Raw genomic sequence first — 21,115 nt, forward strand, 5'->3', positions numbered from 1 at the left:
AAGAGGGGCATTCATAGCGAGAGCAGATAAAGGAGAAACTACAGAGACCTTATATGACAACAATGCGCAGTAAATATTCTCACACTGTGCTGAGCTGAGACTAGTGCAAATAAATTGGGCAAATAATTCTGTAAATTTCCATTTGTGGATCTATATATTTGTTACATTATGTTTTAAAAATGAGAGGTAACTGTGTTTGTGCTGATGCTGCCTCACATGTAGAAGAGTGATTTAGCACTGGGTTTGGACCAGCCAAAAGCAAAGTATCCAAACTGGAAAACGTTAGATCAGTATATATTTTTTCTTTCTTTCCTCTTTTACATGAATTGTCACTTTGGTTATGAAAGGAGCCTAAGAAATAATGTATGAAAATGCATTAAAAATCCCTTAAGTTTGATTCTTACTTTGTCGCCTTTGTCTCCAGATAAACCGTCAATGCCTGGGATGCCACCCACTCCCTGTCAAATGGTTGAAAACACATAATCAATACCAGCTTGCAGGCTTTTAAAACTCAAAAAAAAAAAAAAAAGATCCCCAGGTCTCCAGGTTCACACCTTCTCTCCCTTTTGTCCAGGAGCACCTGCCAACCCTATGCTGCCTCTATCACCCTGCGAATACAAAACATGTGTTAACTTCTATAGTTCAGTCATATAAAGACATGCAGGTTGGCCAGGACAGGCGGCGATGGCGTGCTGTCAAAAAAAAACAATCAACCCACAGAACATGGGTTAGTACATGATGGTCGGATGGTTAATTAAAAACAAAGAAGAAGAGGTGTATTAACGGTGGAACATACAATGATGCACAAAGTTATACACAAAACACAAAGACTAAAACAAACAAAACACTTTTGAGTAAAGGCTCAGGAGCCAGAATATGCTGACAGCTTCACCAAGACCCGCTATGGTTTGGTCGCGCATTCGACCAAAGACTCAAGGAACAATGGCTTCCCATTGTCCTCAGAGCATCACTCTTTTGGTTTGTACACTGATGTCATTTTCTGTGCCAAGGAATCCCTTGGAATTCGTCTGAGCAAAAAGTAATGGCTGTTAAATTACAGAGTACCATGAGGCCTTAGCCACCGCAAGACTTCCCTCTGCTTTATAAACCACTTTACAAGTCGCAGGAGGTTGCCCTTTAATTATTTCAGGCTTGTATCATATTAACACACGTCATTTCTTTCATCACAAAGATTAGCAAAACGGACCGTTGCTCTGCTGTGCCCTATGGCCAGAAGATGTTATCCATAAGAGCACTGCTACACGGGGAACTGCCTGTTCTAAAGTCAGCTTACATTATGTGTTTGCATCAACTTTAGAGAAGCAGAGAAAGTGATGACAGATATTTGAGCCAAAAGGAAGGAATAGAAAAGCAGCAAGGAGCATTAAAGTTTGATTTAATGTGCTTTATCAAACCAGCAAGGGTTTTCTTCCAGCTGTAATAACTACAAAAGTCAAGTAAATTTATCATGAAATGAGTTCTGCTGTCTGTTTGACTGCGTTGCCCTGTGGCTCCCCTGCAGTGCACCTATATCATCCAAAAGAATTTACAGGTGTGTTGAACTGTCGTGATAACATTTCCCTTTCTGATCTCTTGGGCCTTTTTAAGTGTCCCTTTCAGCGCAATGTGAGTGACGAATGCCGAGAAGTTTGCTTCAAGGAATTAATTACACCATGGGACTCCTGTCTGGCACTGGAAGGCAGCACCAAGGCTGTGATTTGAGCAGACTGGGTGGGCGTCTGCATAGGACTGCCCTCTCTTCTACACATCCTCTGTGGTAACCTGTCCTGTAATTCATACATCGGTTATTCTGACAATAACAGATGTATGAACACTTTCTTAGACACTCCCAGCAAAAAAATATATAGGAGAAAAGGCAACTATAAAAAGCAAGACAGAAAGAAAGATGTGAATAATAGAAATCTGAAGGTGCAGATTAGAACATTTTGTCTACATGCATATAAAATATGCACAATGCGCAGACAAACATATCTGAGTTAAGATGATGCTCATGCAGTCATGAAGGACAGGTTTACTTACCTTCTCACCTCTGTCACCTTTGACAGAGAATACAGTGCCCTGCAAATAATTAATCGATAAGGATTAATTATTATCGAGGCCGGAGGAAAAGCAGGAAAGCTTGAAAGCCTGCAGTTTTAAATGACTTGGACTAGTTTATTTACCACAAAAGCTTTGAAGTTTTGTTAAAAGTAAGTAAATTCTGTATTTAAGCTTTCATCTATTTTCTCTAAATAAGAAGAAAAAAATGTGAATGTAGACATTTTAAGTTTCCATACAGTTTCTCCTTTTTCCCCTTTGAGGCCAGGTGGTCCGATAGCACCCTTAGGGCCAGTGTCACCCTGAAAAAGGTAGGCAGGTTCACACGTTTAATGAAAGTGTAATCCTTTATCACAAACACAATAGAACTGAAAGGCGGTGGTAGATGACCTTTTCACCCTTAGGGCCTGCAACACCGGGTGCCCCCATGCTTCCCTGTGAGAAATGAAAATACACCCATCTTTTGAAAGCCATTGAAGAAAGGATTCCCACTCATCCGTGGAAATAATAGAGAGGGATTAGGTGTGGTAATATTAGCAGGGCTTTACCTTCTCTCCACCAGGGCACGAGCAGTTCACTTGAGGGCCTCGTTGCTGCTCAACGCTGGTAGGTTTTGGAGTGGGGATCTCGATGGGGGGAGCCTCCGTCACAACTTTCTTAGGGCACTGAAATAATGCAGTTTATTTTGAAAAAAACTGAAGCATGATGCTTTAATTTAACATACAAACTACTCAGGCACACACATTTAACTTTTAAAGTAGTTAATTGTTTCAGAAAGAATTGTTATCTATACCTTTATGATGATCAATACCACTTGTGAGTGTAAGTCTGTGTTAAAGAGAGGACGATTTCCTTACATACACCCACCCAAGTGTTTTGTTTTTGAGGGTTAACCAATTAGAAGAAAGTTGGCATAAAATGATTGAGAAAGTAGCTAAAATATCTTCAGACAGTAGAAGCAATGAGATGGCTGCACTAACACCTCGTATAAGATAAATAAGGACTATTTTGAACTGAGAATCAGTTCTAGTGGATAGAAATAAGCATAATAGGTCCCCTGTAAGTACTCAGTTAGATCCAGGAGGCTATTAGCTTAGCTCTGTCCAAATCAGCCAGTTAGCTAGATTAGATAGTTGTGAGCTGGTCATATGTCAAAGATGATCATTTTTAAATCTTTAGTGGCTGTGCCCCAGTTAGGTCATAAGGGTTAGGGATGGGAACTGTTGCGCAATACAGCAAGATTCATCACAATATCTGTGTTAGGTATTCTGAAGAGGATAAAGTACTACTGTACTTTTCTTATTTATTCTCAGCACGAAATCAACTTTTAGTAATTTGTCAGTTAAGTTAATTAGCTAATAAACAAGTGGCTGCTTGTTTCTGTTACCATCACGTCTCACAAGAGCTAGTAGTACAAAAAAAAATATATCAGCGTTTTGTTCCACCCCATCATAAATGTGTATCAGTGTCAAACTATTCCTATAAAGGTGTCTGGTAAAGCTTGTAAAGGTACTTTATTGAACTGCAAAATTAGCTTGATCGCAAGTTAGCTACAGAAGTTATCAAAGCTAAAAAGTGAACATTCAAAGTAGCCTAGCTGTGTGTTTTCAAGCTACTGTAGAACAGTTTTGTTTTTTTAATTACAGACTTGTATAAAACAATCATGAGATGGTTTATTGAATTAAAACAATGTACTGTCATCCCATCTTTTCCATGTATCTCACTTTTATAATTGGCTCATTACTTTGCATTGGATACATTTCTAGATAACTATGAACCTCCACAGTTTAGGCAGGTGTGGCTGGAGATTTGTGACACTTCAGCGTATGAAATACATGGTTTTATGGTCACTAGAAAAGCGCAGACTGTAGGTCTGTTGGCCTGTAATACTTACAGGTCCATTGGGTAGATCACAACAGGTCTCCAGCTCAGCATGCTTGGAATCACAGTAAATCATCATCCTTTGGAGGTCAAACTGCATGTACACAGATTAACAATAGAGTAACGGATCAACTCCAGGAAGAACACCTTGACTGGCATGAATTACTCTGCAGAGGTAAAGACTCACATCAATTGGCACACTGTCATACAGCCTTTTCCCAATCACTGTCTTTCCCTGGATATCAATGTCCTCTCTGTCTTCTATGGGCAGCGTCTGGATGTGTTTGCAGTCCAAGTACAGTGACACAGACTTGGCCTCCACACTGAGGGCAATCTTGTGCCAGTTGCGGTCAAACAGGTTGTCGACCTCAGGGTTTTTGAACACAGCTCTGACAGCATCTTTTGTAAGGCCCACAGCATTATACTCCACCGCCTTGTTCTCACCATCCAGACGGATAGACACCTGACAAGCCAGAGGCACAGTGATGTGAAGTGAAACATAAAAGCACATTTGCCACAGGGGGAAATGATGAAAATACCAGAATAAATAAAACCATGCCAATTTATGGCACCAAGTACTTTCAGCTTGATTTTCTGCCTTTTATTATGACAATTGGAATAACACACACAAAAAAGTTCGACAATAGTTAAGCTATAATTCTCCAAACTGGACCACATGCAGAGACAGTCACGTTTATTACTGTTTACGTTTGGCTGACCCACCTGTGGAATTCCATATTTGTCAAAAACCTGCCAGAGGTACCAGTCTTCACGTCTTGAGGTTTTCCTGAATTTAAACGTGGTCACAAAGGCATATTCATCTGGCAGCCCTTGAGGAAACACATCTCTGTGGAATAAAGGCACATTGTTATTATTACTTTATTTTACTCTGCTTAGCGGATGTGACAAACCCACAGTTGCAGTGGCTGCACAACAGATTAAATATTAATGTATAAAACCCAAAGTTAAACACAGTGTCTGCGTGCTACCTAGAAACCAGTGTGCTTGTAGCTATTCTCCCTGCTCTCATTAGCAGAGTTACACTGCTTTCCTATAGTCAAACTGTAGCCTATTATTCAGAGAAAGAGCAAAATATAATAAATTATTTAGATTTGAATAGCTCAGAATTCTGGAAAATCTGAAAACTGAAAAAAATCATGAAAGTTTCAGAAAGTAGGATTACCCAAGATATGTTCACTGGCTAATGATTTGTGATTGACAAGTCATCAGCCAATAAAAGCAGGGTTTCACAGTCAGAACCAACCCCTGCTCTTCAAAATGGTTTCAAAACCCCACAATGGCAATGGTGAAAATTCTCATTTTGAGGGTTCAAAACGGATCATCAGTGGGTGATGTGATGTCACAGTATCCACACACATTTTGTATGCCATGTATGGCTACAAGTAGCAGCCAGTTAGCTTAGCTTAGCATAAATACTGAACATGGACAGGGCTAGCCTAGCTAACTGTCAGCGTACCAAAGAAACCTATAAAAGAAGTTATTTTTTATCCAAGTCAGGAGCAGGAAAACAAAGATCGTATCTCCCAAAGTTTCAAAAGTCTTGTTTAAAAAAGGTTTGAACTGCTTTTTTGGTAATTTGCACCACCATTATAGAATATTAAGTAGTTGGCTTTACAGTAAGAGTGATTTAATTTTACTGCAACTTGCTATATAAAATGTAAAAAAAAAAGTCCAAAGCACTGCATACTAATGAGCAGACTAAAGGAAGGCTAAAGTTGTCTTTAGAGGAAAATGTGCTGAGTGGTTTCTAGGATAATGGGCAGGTCACTTACTCTGTTTGTTGCACTATGGGCATGGTGCCAAGACGAACATATGAACTTTGGCCATCATCAGCTCTGGTTCCCAGAATATCCCTCACATTAAAATACTCCATCAGGTCAAATCCTGCAGCAACACAGTAAAACATCCTAGTTGGACTTCACACAGTTTCACACACATACATAAACATGCATGCCAGGCTCTCCGGTCATGAGGTTGAATTACAGTTTTGTCAGATTTCAAGGGGCATGCTGAAGTTTAACTGGCTCGGTCCCACCACACCCTGCAGCAACTGTGCGTTTGACTTTTTGAAGAACAATTTAAATCACTGAATTAATGGACAGCTGGAAAATACAGATGTTTGCCGGACCATTTAAATATTTGTTAGATTTGTTGCCAAAGGGGGCAAAAAATAAAAAAAGCTAGTTTCCACTGCTGGTAAGGGCCTCGTGTGAGTCTGAGAGGGGTGCATGTGTGTACATTGTTCTGCAGTGTGTGATTTGAAGTGGTGTGACCACAGACCATATTTAGGTGGTTTAGAAAGGACACTCCCTTGTACAACAAACAAGTGCTGTAGCTATGGTGATGCCAGCAGGACGAGAGCTTGTATGGCACTAATGCTGCCAGCCCGTCCAGCAGCTCTCACTAAAAGCTGGTGGTTAACCTATGCTGTGTAGACTGAGCTCTCCTGAAAGCAGACTGTGCCATTAATGAGTGAACAGAATGAGAACAGCCTCAACATATTCCTGCACAGTCTTAGTTATGCAGCGATATCTGTGAGATTTCTTGTGGGAATAACAACACCGGCACACTAATCTTTCAAAGAGGAAACCGCAGCATTAAGGTGGTAACGCGAGAGTCTGGCAGAAAGCTCAGTGGATGTCATTAGAAATAGCTTGGAAACAGGTGGTCAGACACACACAGGCTGCCCCTGTGTCATTAGCAACAGAGTAAAAAATAACATTAGAATCAAAAGACTCATGACAGACATAACTGATCTGCCATCAGTCGTACACCACAGCTGCTTTATCTGTCAGTAAAGTGTCTCACAGGCACTGTTATGGGTAGAAACTTATTTTATTCGCTCGAGGGTGGAGACTTTCTAGCCGCTGGTTCATGCATCCATAAAAGCCCAGAAGGAAACATTTCTCATGGTCTTTCATTCATTTTGACTGTAAAACAGTTTTATTGGTTGCGTTACCTTTACAAACCACCAGATGGTGTTGTTTCTGTTGTCTCAAAACACAAAGTGATCAATTTCTCTTTTTGATTGACTGATACTGTCATCAGAATATTAGGTAAATGGGAAACACGTTGATGCTTGATGTTAGTGCACAGCTTCACACACATGAACTGTTGAGACTGACATCTAATGCCAAATCATTTTTAGGTGTACACTACCTTTAATTTTCTCAACTTGTTCATGCAGACAACCCATAAAATATTTGTTGCCCTGTTCTGGTACCTGAGATTTTAAACCATGGGATGGGACGCTTGCAAAACCCCTGAATCTCAGTCGGGTTATTTTTAAAAAGCTCTTTGAAGTCTGATGTAAGAAGTGTGATGTAAAAGAGCTCGTCTTCCTTTTGAATCAGAACAAATCTGAAATTGGCATTTAAAAAAAAAAAACACTTTCAGTAAATAACAACTTAGCAAGTGAAAAAGTCAATGTTTCTTTTGAGCAACTGTGATACTTTGCTGTACAAAAGCGATGTTTGCTGCTTATCAGTTGCTCGAGGAAGCCACGCAGCTGTGAGTTATGCTGGCCTTGATTCTCCCTGTCACTGTGCTTGCATCGTGCGCACCATGCTGTTTCTGTGGCTGTTTGGGGCCCATCTGAGCACAAAGCTGTAATTTGAACTGGCAGCAGATAGCGTATAATCAACCCAAAAAGTTATTTTGGACAGCCAAAAACGACCACTGGGGTGATCTGCGGCAAAAGCCAGATGAGTTCACTGACTGGGAAAGGCGAGCGCATACACACAGCATTCTTTTGATGGCACCATTTGTACAGTAGATAGTGAGCGCAGGGTCACAGAGATGCTCTGCAGCCTCTCGCGTGCGCTCAGTACCCTGAGGGGTCAGACTAGACAGCCCATGATAAATACAAGTCTCGTTCAAACCGCGGGTCTCTTGGCTGTGAAATCGTAATAAGTGGCAAATAGCCTTGATATTTAGGAAAGAGAGCTGTACTCCCTGTACACCTGCGTAGAAGCATTTGTTAAGTAATTATCAGAAGGTGCTGCAGGAGTAGCAGTGATAAACACTGTATGTCTGTACAAAGAGAAAATCTCTACGTGCTCGGCCACAAACTGAAAAAAAGTACTTTACTCAAGCAGGTTTGACATCGAGTGTCTTAAAGTTAGTTGCATTTATAGGCTGACTGCAGCTTGGAATTCCCCAGACGTCTTTATCATGTCAGGGAGCTTCAGACCTCAGACCGCTGTGTGATAACATTTCGCCCCAAGTGGGGCCCACAGCAGGTTTTTGCTCGTAGAATAGCCCTGATTATGACGCAACTGTCTGTGCTACATTTTAGGTAGAAAAAAAAAAATCAATAAACATCCTTGTACTTTTTTGTTGAGCTGCCTTTGCTCCCTGGACAATACCTGAACTGTTTAACTGTAGGAAAAAAAAAATTCTAAATAAGTAATTGAGCAACTAAGACTTGAAAATGATTATAGTCAGTAGTATCACTATTTCATTTGTGGTGCTAGAACTTTGATGTAAAGGAAATATAAACCAGTGCAGTGTAGAGTGTATTTATGGTCTGTTCTACAATAATCTATACTTTGGTTACAAGAAAAGTACTTCCCACTGGAACCGGATCTGACTAGGAAAGACAAACAAAATATTGCTCAGGATTTATTCCATGTTGAGTGTTTAGCACATCTGACAAAGTGGTGCATCTGTTTAAGAAAACATCACTGGATTTCAGTGATTTATCAGAAGTTTGTTCTAATTTCTTTTGCGGCTGAGAGGAAAAGCCGAACCACATAATTAGCACTCGCCCAGTGATGGGGATGTGATAATGTGTCTTGACAGCACGAAATGATGCCGTGTCTGATCATGAAAACACTCTTTCAGTCAAAAAGTCTGAAAGTTTTGAACAGCACCAAAGAATAACAGCCTGGAACATCGGGGATAAGGCTTTCTATAAGGGACGGGCGTAAAATTCATTATATATTATTCATACTACATTTAAAAGGGACTTTTTCTTTAGGGACTCTTTCTTTCTTTGTACTTTTTCTTTAATACTTTAAAATCCTAACCAGCACTTTCTCCTGGTTAATGTTAGGTAATGGTAGCATACTTGCTAATGTAGAGGAATTGCGTAGCTTCTGGGTGGGAAAAATGAAGACATGCGGGAGCCTTTCCCAGCTGTTATTTATTATTATTTTTTTTTTTTTAAACTTGGTGATTACCACAGCAGCCTGATAGAATTTGAATTCATTGCCAGCTGGTGTCTTTTGGTTTCAAGTTTCCATGTTATGTCTGTGTGGGTTTCCTCCAGCTGCTTTAATTTCCTCCCAAAGACATGCAGGTTCGATAAAATGTCCCTAAGAAGTGATGTGTTTTTGGTCCACATGTGCTAGCTGTTGCTCAGCAGCCTGTTTGGGCTGCATCTTTCCCTTTTCCCCATGAGTGCCGCTGTACAGTAAGTTCCAGCGGAGTCATGATGCTGAACAAGAGATACAAGAAATGTATATCTGCTGAATAACTCAACAGATGCCCCCTGTGCCAGCCAAGTATGTTAGGAGTCAACATTTCTAAGACATAGCTTTCAGTGCTCTTACATCTCTTTTTCCTTGAATCTGGACTTAGCACGGGTCCAAACACTCATGTCTGTGCATCTGTTTCTTCTCTTAGTGTGATGGATGTGGGTGGGAGACACAGACAGGAACTCAGATCCCCCCAAAAGACACTGTTATAACTGGTGGATAAACGGTTTTCAAGACAGGCCTTTAACACAGCAGCGAATTGTATAAAATAACATATTACTAAAACAGCAGATTCACTGGAGCATGTGCGTGTGTGTGTGTGTGTGTGTGTGTGTGGGGGGGGGGGGGGGGGGGGGGGGTTTGTTTTTCCGATTCTGTTTTATGGATAGTAAAGAACTTTCTAACTACAATTAAAGGTATATCATTTTTATTCTTTAGTATTTAGTATGATGCTCCCAGCGGTTGCTGATTAGCTGAGCATAGCTTAGCATGAAGAACAGCAGCAGGGGAATTAGCTTAGCTAAAAAGTCAATTACTGGGTTCTAGACATTTTGTCCCATCCAGACAGAACCGTGCTGATTCCCCCCGTTTACAGTGCTTATACTGAGCTAGGCTAACCAGCTGCTGTTAGTAGCTTCACATTACTGTAAGAAGAGAGTGAAAGCACGAATGTGAAATGTGTATTTCCCCAAAAACATTCAAACATTTCTTATAACTATGAATGATATAGGGCCTGATTTTGGCTGCAGCTTGTCTCAAGTGTTGTTTATGATTTCCAAAACTTGGACTTCAGCACTAAAGTTGCAATGACAACACACATCTGGCATGAGAGGTCACTTCTCTTCTTTCTGCAGCTACTGTAATGTTGCATTCTGACACCTCCAGTGCTCATTCGAAAGGTTTGAGCTTGATGCAGATGAAATGGAAAACCTCTTCACATCTAGTCCTTTCCCATAAAAGGATGTGCACCCTCACTGGATAGACAGGTTCAAGGATCTTGGAGCGAGGGTCCATGACACCAATAGGCTGACCAAGCAGGGTTGAGCTGCTACTAGTATCGACATGGTTGAGATTCTCCCTTTAAAACTTGATTTCCAAAATGATTTGCAGTGACAGTGTTTTGCTTTCACAAGGATGTTGAGTTTTTCATGATGGCAGCATAAAACAAAACAGAAATGACCTGCCAGGGAAGCAGCACCTTCCCAGTCATGAATAAAACCAATTTACTTTCCTCTGTGATGAAAATGGAGAGAAAGTGTGAAACGAGCTTATTGCATACTAAAAGTGTGTGTGAAAGAAATAAACAGGCGAGTGTGGAAATGTAGGAAATGCTTTCAGAAATAAAGACCTGACTTTGTGGCTGACACATATTGCCAGTGCTGCATGTTGTTGTAAAGAAAGCAGCAGTTTGCACATACCTGGAACCTCTTCAAGACCATAACTGGTGCTGCTGGGCTTAAACCGATCAGGCTGAACCTTCATATTTGGACACAGGACATCTGAGGAGAAAGGAAAATAGTTCACTTAGACACACTGTGAGGCTGAATGTGATGATCTTATTGGAGCAGGGGAAGAAAAATATTGCGACGCCATATCCTCCTGTTCAAAATCGAATCATGTGTTATTGTTTTATTAGAAGAAGCAATCAGCTGGAAACTTTATGAGGGGTCCGACATAAGAGGTGTGAAGTGCTGTATTGTCATAGGAAGCAGTTATCGCATTGAAACACAATCTCTAGACTGATCTGTGATGTGAGGAGCGCCGGCACAGACAGTCTAGCCTCCATTTCTGCTGTCTGATATCAGGGGGTGGGAAGTGAGTGGATGGCTGAGTGAAGACCGAGATGGATCTTATTGGAGGGGGGGAACATCCACGCATCCAAGAAGCAGTAACAGTGTTATATTTCCACACACGCGTATTTCAGGGACGGTGATGACAGCAAGAAAGGCAACACCTTCGGATGGAGTTTTCACTGGCAGGAGGGGCATTATTTGTGTCAGGATGCCAGCTTCTGAGAGGGGCGCTGTCTAGTGTGTTAGATGGAAATGTTTGCCTAATCTGACTGATATTTTTTAAGCATCAGTTCACTCAAGTTATAGATTTTTTTTTTTTTTTTACAGCTATCTGTTTTGATTTGAGGCTGCATTTCAGCCAGTGGTGTTGAAGATCTTTTTTAAAATTAATAAAATTGTGAATGTAGAAAAGTACAGATTTTGATCCATCATGCAACACCATCTGGAAAGCATCTGATTAGCAATGGCCTCGTTTTTTTTAGCATAACAATAATCCCAAATATACTAGTGAAAGCATACCTGGATAGAAAAACACAATGGAACACTATCAGTATCACTGTCATCCAGCGAAGACCAAAGGAGTCTTTGAAACTCACCCTGGTCTGCTCCCTTTTATTAACTTTTCTCCTGTCAGTCTGAAAATAAGTAAACTTCTGACTCACCCCACATGACAAGTTAAACTCCAGTCAACAACAGCATATTCAGATCTTGTTATCAATTTGGCATTAACATGTTCAGAGGAACTTTTCATTAAACCTGATATTAGGACAAGAACTTGTCTGTATTCTGACTGCTGGTCCTACATGTCATCTGTGGCCAAAAACATCAATGAGACATTCCAGCTCCATTATTTGCTAAAACTCTATATTTTTTTAATCCACAGCTGTAAAAATCTTAACATCAGCATTGATTATGAGGTTATATTTTTGTCCTCCATGCAAAGCTCAGAATGTTTGGGATGGGATAATCCAAGCTGCTTCTTTGCCTTTCAGCTCTTGCTGACTGTCATTTGACAAGTAGTGGCTTTATTTCAATTTCCCATGCAATATTTCTAATTTCAGCTTGACTTTGTCCTTGTCTGCCACTGCCTTTAATTTGATTGGCAGTGAAAATGAAGTGGTTTTTCTTGTGTCTTTTAAAATGATAATGGAAGATCTCAGAAAGGATACTCTGATTGTATTGTTTATAAAGCCAAAGTCAACCAAAAATTACCATTCTATAAACTGAATAGCAATGCATCACTCTCTTTTTTTAAAGATGCCGTTCAGACTTAGCATTCTAGATAGTTGAGCTACTCCCTGGATTTGTGGCCCTAAAGCTATAATTTAGGCATCTGGCTGTGAGTTAAATTGGAAGCAATGTAAAACCTGCCTTTGAGAATGAATGTCAGATACAGGTTTGGAGTATCAGCAAAAATATAAGCCTTAGATACGAGATCTGTTTTCAGCCAAAGACTGGTAAATTATTAATTTCTGCTATTAGTGGTGTTCCCTGTCACTGTTATGGCTGCTGAGTTTTTACACACTCTTTGGGTGCCCGTCCTTTGTCATGTGGGCCATGTAAGGTCAACTATGCAATCTTAGGATTTTGTGTCCTTGTGTGGCCACACATGCTCTGTTGAATCAGTGTAGCGCAGAATAAATAGTGTCCATTTTTAAACCTATAGATTAAAAGGTGAAAACATATAACATGGCCATTTGAGCCACTGTAGCTGACCCACTTGAAACATTAGAGCTGTAATTTTCTGGGTGAAAATAACTCACACAGGGAGGCACTTGTGCTGACCGCTGATGTACTTGGAAGCTCACTCGTAGCGATTTTAGAGATTACAGAAGGAAAACACTGAAACTTTTTTGTTCATTGGAAATTTAAGTCTTTGGTTTGTTTAAGTACACACCCTTATTGGTTGCCTAATTCAAAACCTATATGAGTCAGAGGTTACTGGTTTACTGGTTTTTAAACAATACTACAAGCTGCCTTTAAGGCTCAAGAAGTGTGTAACTTTGCAACAAGTTACATCCTCAAAAAAAGCATGAAGACATTTTAGAGTCTTACTCATCAAATTCTTCACAGGAATCACTGTTAGCCTGACGAGTTAGTACCAGGTTAAAATAAAAGTTGAGAGTTTGTTATTGCTCATCCTTAACCAAACCCTGTAATCATGTCATTTCCATTTTAGTATTTCTTGTTTGCGGTTAAGACTTATGGCATCCTTTTCTTTCCTGTCCGGCTAATTTTAGGCAGGAATTTCAAGCGTTGGAGAGCAAAGCGTCCGTCAGCCCATGAAAACAGTAGCAAAAGGATGCTTCTATGCTCCTCTACATTTGCCAACAAAGCTGTTAAACCTAAATATTTCTAAGGATATTTTAGTTGATTTACTTAGCTGTGTAAACTATTTGTGACTGTTGAAGAATTTTCTCAGCACAGGCACACTAGTGGAAAAACCATTGAGGTCAGCATACGACAGCCTTCCCACTACTGAACGCCTCTGCACCATAGCAACAGTCAAAAAGGCAACTATACCACAGATGTGTCTTGGTCAGGAAACTGTCATTTACAAGCTAATTTTTGCAACAGCCCCCGTAACAGGCTCCCTATTCAGTCACAAGAAGCCAGGATAGCTCAGTGTGCATGTGCATCTCAGTGTGGTTGGGGTGGGGTTTTGTGGTTAGGGTCTTTGCTCTGCATAGTGGTTAAAAGGTTAAAATAAGAGTCAATTTGATTAAGTGCATATTGTGGGTGAGGCAGGCTGTTCAAAGTGAAACTTCAAAAAGAAGCCATGTGGCATGCAGTGTGAGTGATTTGTTGGCAGTGGGCCCAATAGCTGACTTACTCTCACACAGCCTCCTCCTCAGCCGGTCCCTGATCTTGTCAATGGCATTGAAGTCTGTTACATGGAAGACATGAGCATTCTTTGGCTCAGTTGCAATCTCTTCCAGCTCCTCCCTCTGAGCCTCCCCTATGCCCACAGCAAACATCCTGATGCTAGCTTTGGCAGCTGTCTTAGAGGGCTGCAGAACATAATCCTGGCTTCGGCCATCTGTGAGAAGGATGGCCACCCTCTGAATGCCTTTGGCGATCGGCCTTGCGCCATTCTGCACTGTGAAGATGTTGCTGGTCGTGTAGTTGATAGCATCCCCAGTCATTGTATTTCCCCCCAGGTAGCGTATGTTACTGGCAGCTCGCTTCACTTCTTCCAGGGTCTTGTGCCGCCCCAGGTTGAACTCCGTGGTTGGTCTATCACTGTAGCGAACCACAGCTACTCTTGTCTTGTCGAGTGCTACGTCAAAAGACTCCACCAAGTTGGATACCCATTGCCTAATCTTCTCGAAGTTCTCCTTTCCAACACTGGATGAGGTATCCAGGATAAAAGCCAAGTCATAGTGGACACTTTTACACCCTAGAGAAGGTGAACACAGAAAGATTTAGCCACATACAGTCCAGAGATGCTCTAAGACTGCTGCTACAACCGAACTTTTATTTTTAATGATCTTACCTGCCCTTTGTGCTTCTACCTTCTCACTGGAAAGAGTCAAGACCAGGATGACCAAGACCAGGGTGATCCTAAATCCCAGTCGTAATTCCATCTTGGCCTTGGCTTGAGTCTGTTTTCTTTAGCTTATTACCACCATCAAGCTGTTCAGTCTGTGGACAGGCGAGTGAAAACATTAACAATTCACCATTGCATTAGCCTACTTTAATATTTAGCTGTAAACTTTTAATCTCAAATGGACAATTGTGTAACAGAAAACTCTTTTTTATTTCATTTCATTTGAATTGTAATGTGTTCTATTTTCTGAATATTTGCCTATTTGCAGTAGCTCAAACATAATCCCACCCTAACTCTAGATGGGTCAGGTAGAACTCAACCCTATGCGGTCTGTGTCAAAATTGTTAATGACCCTTACTCTACGCCTATGCAATCAGAAAATGTGATTTCTGTTCTTTTTAAAAATTGTTCTCCCAAGTCTTCACAATCAGGGGACAAAGAAAATAACCATTTGCCAGTAGGTCCTTGCTAAAGGGACTCCTGGAAGGCTGATTTTGCACTACATTAGGCACCTTATGTGTGACAAAAAAAATCTTAAGCTCCAGCAAGGAAAAATCTCATCCCCACTATGGTTCAGTATTTTACTGTCCCCTCTTTTGTATGGTAGCTGGAAGGAAATGTACTTCATTCTCAGGACACGATAATTGAAGCCTAAGACTAAAATACATGTCTCTTTACAGCAGCAAGTGAATACTCCATCCAGAGAAAAACTAGGCTTGCTAAAGATTGTTGGAATTTGCTGCCAAACTTTTTTTATATATACCAACTCCACCCACATAAGAACAATTTTAGGCCTGTGAAGTTTTCTGATAATGAACTGTAAAAGTTCTCCAGAGTAACTTCTTAATCTTTTAAATATGTATTTAAACATGTATTTAGCTGCCAGAGTTTTTTCAGGTTTGATCATGTTGCAGAAGACATTAGCATGCCTCTGTTGGAATAATTTTTTTTCAGCTGTTGTCCCTGGGTGGCACTGAGAGAAGCCTGTCTTATAAACAAAAAACTATTCTTGAGCTTATTGTACACCAGTGGTTGTGATGCCTGCTATTAAGATTGATGTGTGGCTGACTGTAGCCATAACATGGGTTCATCCTGATCTCTGTGCAGGGGGTTTGTGGGGGATGTTGAGGAAAGTCTGAGTAATGCACAACCTGGAAAGCAATGATATGAATATGATTTTTTTTTCCTTCATCTTTTCCCGCTCTGATATTTCCACTCAATTATGCTATTAATGTATGTGTGTTTCCAGAAATATAAAACAAACCTAGAAAACTAGATATTCTAATATATTTTACAGTACAATACGTATGAGTTCATAATGTGTCTAATCTGCATTTAAACCATTTGGAGTAAAAAAAAAAAGTGCAAAAAAGAAAATCTAGCTGCAGAAGCACTGGCAACAAAAAACAGTCTTTGAGGCTGAATGGTAGTTCATCCATCCAGTAGACACATGAGGCCGGTGCCAAAAGCGAGTCCCACATAGACTCCTATGTTAAAATGCCCAACTTCAGTGATGAAATTAACATGTTTGGCTCTGGTGCATGACAGCACGGTGGTGCTGTGGTTAGCACTGCTGCCTCACAGTGCTAATCACAGGAAGAAGATCTGTGTTGGAATCCACCAGGGCCAGTGGTGTGGAGTTTGCATGTTCTCCCTGTGTCCGGTTTCTTCCCACAGTCCAAAGTTAATGGGATTAGGTTAATTGGTGATTCTTAATTGTCCACTGGTGTGAATGTGAGTGTGAATGGTTGTCTGTCTCTCTGAGTCAGCCCAACAACAGGCTGGCGACCTGTCCAGGGTGCACTCTGCAGGTTAAATTTGAGTGACTGAACTGAACCTCTGACTAGTGTTGCCAACTTAGTGACTTTGTCGCTAGATTTAGCAATTTGACAGACCCCCCAGCAACTTTTTTTCCAAAAAGCTACTAGCGACAGATTTAGCAGGGGTTGAATGTAGAGCTAGCAATCACACCCCATATAACAGTATTTTCATTACATTTGGTATTGTAGAATAGAATAGAATGCCTTTATTGTCATTATACAGGATGTACAATGAGATTCTACAATACGGGACAAAATTGATTTATGTAATTGGTCTAGGCAAAGCATTAAAGTCATGAGGTTATTTAATAAAGTTCATTTGTAGTTCTAAGCATATTTATGGTGTTTTTTTTCCTCACTTTTTGTCTCTCCAGAGATGTTATTCCTCTCTCCTACAGCCTCTATTACAACTACATGCAAATGGCCAATTGTGCAAATTAGGTGATGGTATCATATAGCGGCTTCTAGTGACTTTTAGAACAACCAATAGCTACTTTTCTTACTGAGGATTTGGCCACGGTGCCTCTGACTGTTTGTGATGCTAGTGCCTATTACATTTTTAATTGAATTACCTGACTAACAGTAAGTGGTGCTGTGCGGTACAGTCCATCTAATAAATTGCATCAGTTTATGTGGGTGAAATTTTTGTAGACACAGATATCTGATTAACAGATATCTGTTGATATCTGTGTGTACAGTTTATGGATACAGCTTAGAAGCCCCAAATTACCTCTAAATATAATCACTTCTGGCTCCAAAAGAAACAAATATGATGGCTTAAATGCTAATGTTGAGGCTTCAAAATGCACACAAGTGGTGATGTCACAGTGGCTACGCCCATCTTTTGTTTGCAGTCTGTGGTGGGCACTGGCTGTTGCTGGATGACATTGGTCTCAAAGAGGGTGGTGTACCAAAAATCTCCTTGTGATTGATTTGGTCGATAGCAGATTGCAACAGTCACCCATGGTTTGCATTTAAGATGCTGATTTAACACTGGGTGACTTAACACTGAGTGGCAGTGAAACTTGAAAAAATGTGATGCAAAGCAGAAACAGAGACCATTCACCTGCAAAATAAAAGTCATTCATTAGAGTTTCACATCCATTTAGCGAGTAGTTTGCATCTTTTTTACAAACTCCAGGCAACTGCAGAAATCTGCTGGCGACCAGAGCAATCAGAAAGACATTTTCAGTGCAGTGCTGTGTAAATCATTGCAACAAATTTCACCTAGTGACAGTAAGCAACTTCCCGCAGGCACTCGCTAACTGGTTGCAGAATACACATTTTTCCCTAGTGACCGGTGGGTGCCAGTTGGACACCAACTGATCTCTAGGCCTGTGTGACTAAGGCTTTAACAACTTTCATGAAGGAATGAATGGGATGCCAGTTAATGGCAACATCCCTCTAGCAGGTGGGTAGATTTTGTTACATCTAGGCAAAGCTAGGCTGTTTCCAGTTATTATGCACCTCCAAGCTCTACTACGTATCTGAAAGGGTTAAAATTTCCAGCGATCTGTTTATCTAATTCTTGGCATGAAAACATTACTTGTATTGCCCAAAATGTCAAGCTAATTCCCTACTAGACCTTTTTAAAACTATAGTGGAGAATGAAGTAGAATGAAAGTACAATAAGTAAATGTAATAACATTAATATAAAGATGTCAGTTTTAAAATATGAAATGATCAGAGCAGAGGTGATTCCAGGAAATATTGTGGTGAAACACTGCAGCCTGTTGACTGTGCTTTCGCTTCTATGTAGCCTGGAAATACAGAATTCACTGTTTACTTTGGGTTGAACAAACCTCTGTGGCGTCTACTATTTTCCTTATCTGATTCTCCACCGGGCTATTTCTGCTTCTTGGTTTCACTGTTGCTATTAATGAATCAAACAGGCACGGTAGCTGAATTACTCTAATTGCTCCAATTAGTGTGCATTTAAAATTGAAGAAATTCAGCCCAGTTAGCTTCAATTAAAAAAAAAAAAAAAAAAGCTCAACTGCTCCATAAAAACAGCTGAACGAGATTTGGATCCGAGCTCCTAAGCTTTGCTAGTCAAGTTTGTACGTCAAACATATTATAACTCTTCTTGTGTGAAGTTGAATTAATCTGCAGGTCTATAAGCAGATACAGTATCTGAAGTCAAGCTAAAAACCGCCCTTTTTTCTTGCCTCTGTCAACATCCCAACCTGAGGCCAGATTCCTTACAAACTGCAGGTCTGTATCATCAGGCCTGTTTCCACTTCCTCTCTTGATGGTAGACCTGGGACTGTAGTGTAGATGTCTATAACAGAAGCACCACGTTTATCATTCCCGAAATGCAAAAAACAGAAAACATTTTTTTTTCTTTTTCTTTTTTCAAGTGTAACCAAAGGAGAGCAGAAAAAAGAGGAAGTTTTCTGACAGACGGTCACGGCCAGATGTGGACGCAAAAAAAGCACTTCTCGCCAACAATTCAGAACTTCTAAAGAATAAATAAGTGTTACAGAGATGTTTTATGGAAGCAGCATACAGTAGCAGTAATAGATGGAAGGTTTTATGGCTTCTTTTTCTTACCTGGCCTCTCACTCAGTCAGTGTCACTGGAGGTGTCTCTCTTTCTCTCTTTGCCTGCAGCACTCACACCCTGAATCAGCACTGGGAAAGCATCATTATCACTTGATAATAATCCAAATTGTCACCCCTGCAGGTACCAGAACTCGAGATGAGATTATAATATAATCCAGGGAGACAATCCAGTGTAGAGTGTTGTTAAAATGTGAGGTGAGCTTCAGCAACCTTGTGGATGAGTGGACAAGGTGGGAGGGAACTGCATAAGGGGAAAGTGTAGGGTTTCACTGGTGGACGAGGCAGCTTCTACTGTTCTTGACTGGGCTGTGCTCGCACATAAAAAAGGCAAAGAGACACAGCCAATTATAGAGCTAACTTCATGGATATTTTTGTCCTTTTTTTCCCTTCTCTCTCTCTCTCTCTCTCTCTCTCTCTCTCTCTCTCTCTCTCTCTCTCTTTTCCATGGCTGCACCCATCTGAGGTGTTGCCCTTAAAGTAGAGGCAAAGCTTCTTGGCAACCACCTCAACTGTCCAGCCTTTGCCACTGCGATAGCCACAACGGAGCCACCCTGGGGCTGGTGGTGGGCTGGGCCTTGTTGGCTTCTACCAGCAACATACTTATAGAAAAAGGCTGTATTTAAGTTGGGGAAATGATTACAGAACACTTGTGCTTTCAGCTTTGTGTTGAATGGCTGTCCTTGCACTGGCTTACAGTAAAGCTCTGTGATCTATATTACTTGTGTTATGCCATTTTTATAAGTTCAGGCTCATGTCAGACCGCACACATTTCATTTAAATATACATTTTCAGCATATTAAGAATACTCCTTAACTCAGTTTGTCATATTTTTTCAAATTAACTTTTTTTACTACATCCTTTTTGTGACACATTTCCTGAGATATGATAAATGATTTATTCATTTGGATAAGCAGAAGAAAATGGATGGATGGATGGATGGATGGATGGATGGATGGGTGGATGGATGGATGGATGGATGGATGGATGGATGGATGGATGGATGGATGGATGGATGGATGGATGGATGGATGGATGGATGGGTGCTTATATAAACCAAACATATGCACAAAACCATAGACTGTATATAAAAGATAGACATGACCACTGCATTTTGAAGCCTCATCAGTGTTTTGGTTGCTATCAGTTTGGTATTTTGGAAGTGAGTCAGGTTCGGTGTCTGAGGTGTAAATGTGTGTGACAGTCACACCAGCAGCTCTGGACTGCCTTTGCCTTTCTTCTCTCAAAACTCTCAGATTTCTGCTCTCAGGTCCCATACTCTTTCTAGCACTCTGCAATCTGCTCTGCACAAACTAAGCATGTGGCTTTACTTCTGACTTCAGTAAATAAATATTTAGTCCAATGTCTTGTTAAAAACTCTACAATATGCATCAATCTTTCTTTTTTCAATGCTTTTCAAGTAAAGAGCTTCTGCATACTGGTGGATCAACCATTACAGAAACATTAAAAAGAAAGTGGTAATTACCAAAGCAGTTAATTTAGGACAGCTGTGGCATAAACCTTACAATGGATGGTGATCTAATAAATTTATCAAGCACTGTATGCTTATTAACATTTGAATCCTAATTTCTTATTAACCAGTCAGGGACAACCAAAGAGCTGCACATGGCCAGGTCTGCTCTAGTCAATGCTCTAAAAGGCACAAACATGTTGATGCAGTCAGGCTCAGTGACTTGAAGTAATGGAGGAGAGTCTCAGCATACAGCAGTTAGTTCCAGCTCCCTGTGTTGGCATACCCATCAACAAAAATGGCCACACCATAGAAAGCAAGAGTTATTAAAAAAATAAATAAAAATCACCCGCAGTACAGTTGTTAGAAAGGGGGAAACTGCACAGTTTCAGTTGTGTCATTAAATATGTGTAATTTATATCTCAATGTTTAAAAAACAGTCAGAACCAATTAAACAAAGTTATATTCTATTCAAAATTA

The 21,115-nt window shown here is 40.5% G+C and overlaps 1 protein-coding gene across 1 annotated transcript in view; it reads right to left on the minus strand.

Annotated features, from left to right (window-relative positions):
- col22a1 (collagen, type XXII, alpha 1) overlaps positions 1-19,315 on the minus strand; it is a 65,076-nt gene extending 45,761 nt beyond the window's left edge. Inside the window, exons 1-14 of the mRNA XM_030741663.1 lie at positions 19,157-19,315; positions 14,730-14,878; positions 14,067-14,633; positions 10,859-10,939; positions 5,733-5,844; positions 4,663-4,786; positions 4,127-4,402; positions 3,953-4,033; positions 2,607-2,723; positions 2,449-2,493; positions 2,298-2,360; positions 2,041-2,079; positions 555-608; positions 405-458 (exon numbers count right to left, since the gene is read on the minus strand). Of these exons, the coding sequence (XP_030597523.1) occupies positions 405-458; positions 555-608; positions 2,041-2,079; positions 2,298-2,360; positions 2,449-2,493; positions 2,607-2,723; positions 3,953-4,033; positions 4,127-4,402; positions 4,663-4,786; positions 5,733-5,844; positions 10,859-10,939; positions 14,067-14,633; positions 14,730-14,820 (1,704 nt within the window). The 5' untranslated portion in view covers positions 14,821-14,878; positions 19,157-19,315. The remainder of the gene's footprint in view (positions 1-404; positions 459-554; positions 609-2,040; positions 2,080-2,297; positions 2,361-2,448; positions 2,494-2,606; positions 2,724-3,952; positions 4,034-4,126; positions 4,403-4,662; positions 4,787-5,732; positions 5,845-10,858; positions 10,940-14,066; positions 14,634-14,729; positions 14,879-19,156) is intronic.
- Between the last annotated feature and the right edge of the window lie 1,800 nt (positions 19,316-21,115).

Source organism: Archocentrus centrarchus, chromosome 11, assembly GCF_007364275.1.
Source record: "Archocentrus centrarchus isolate MPI-CPG fArcCen1 chromosome 11, fArcCen1, whole genome shotgun sequence".
Taxonomy (NCBI): Eukaryota; Metazoa; Chordata; class Actinopteri; order Cichliformes; family Cichlidae; genus Archocentrus; species Archocentrus centrarchus.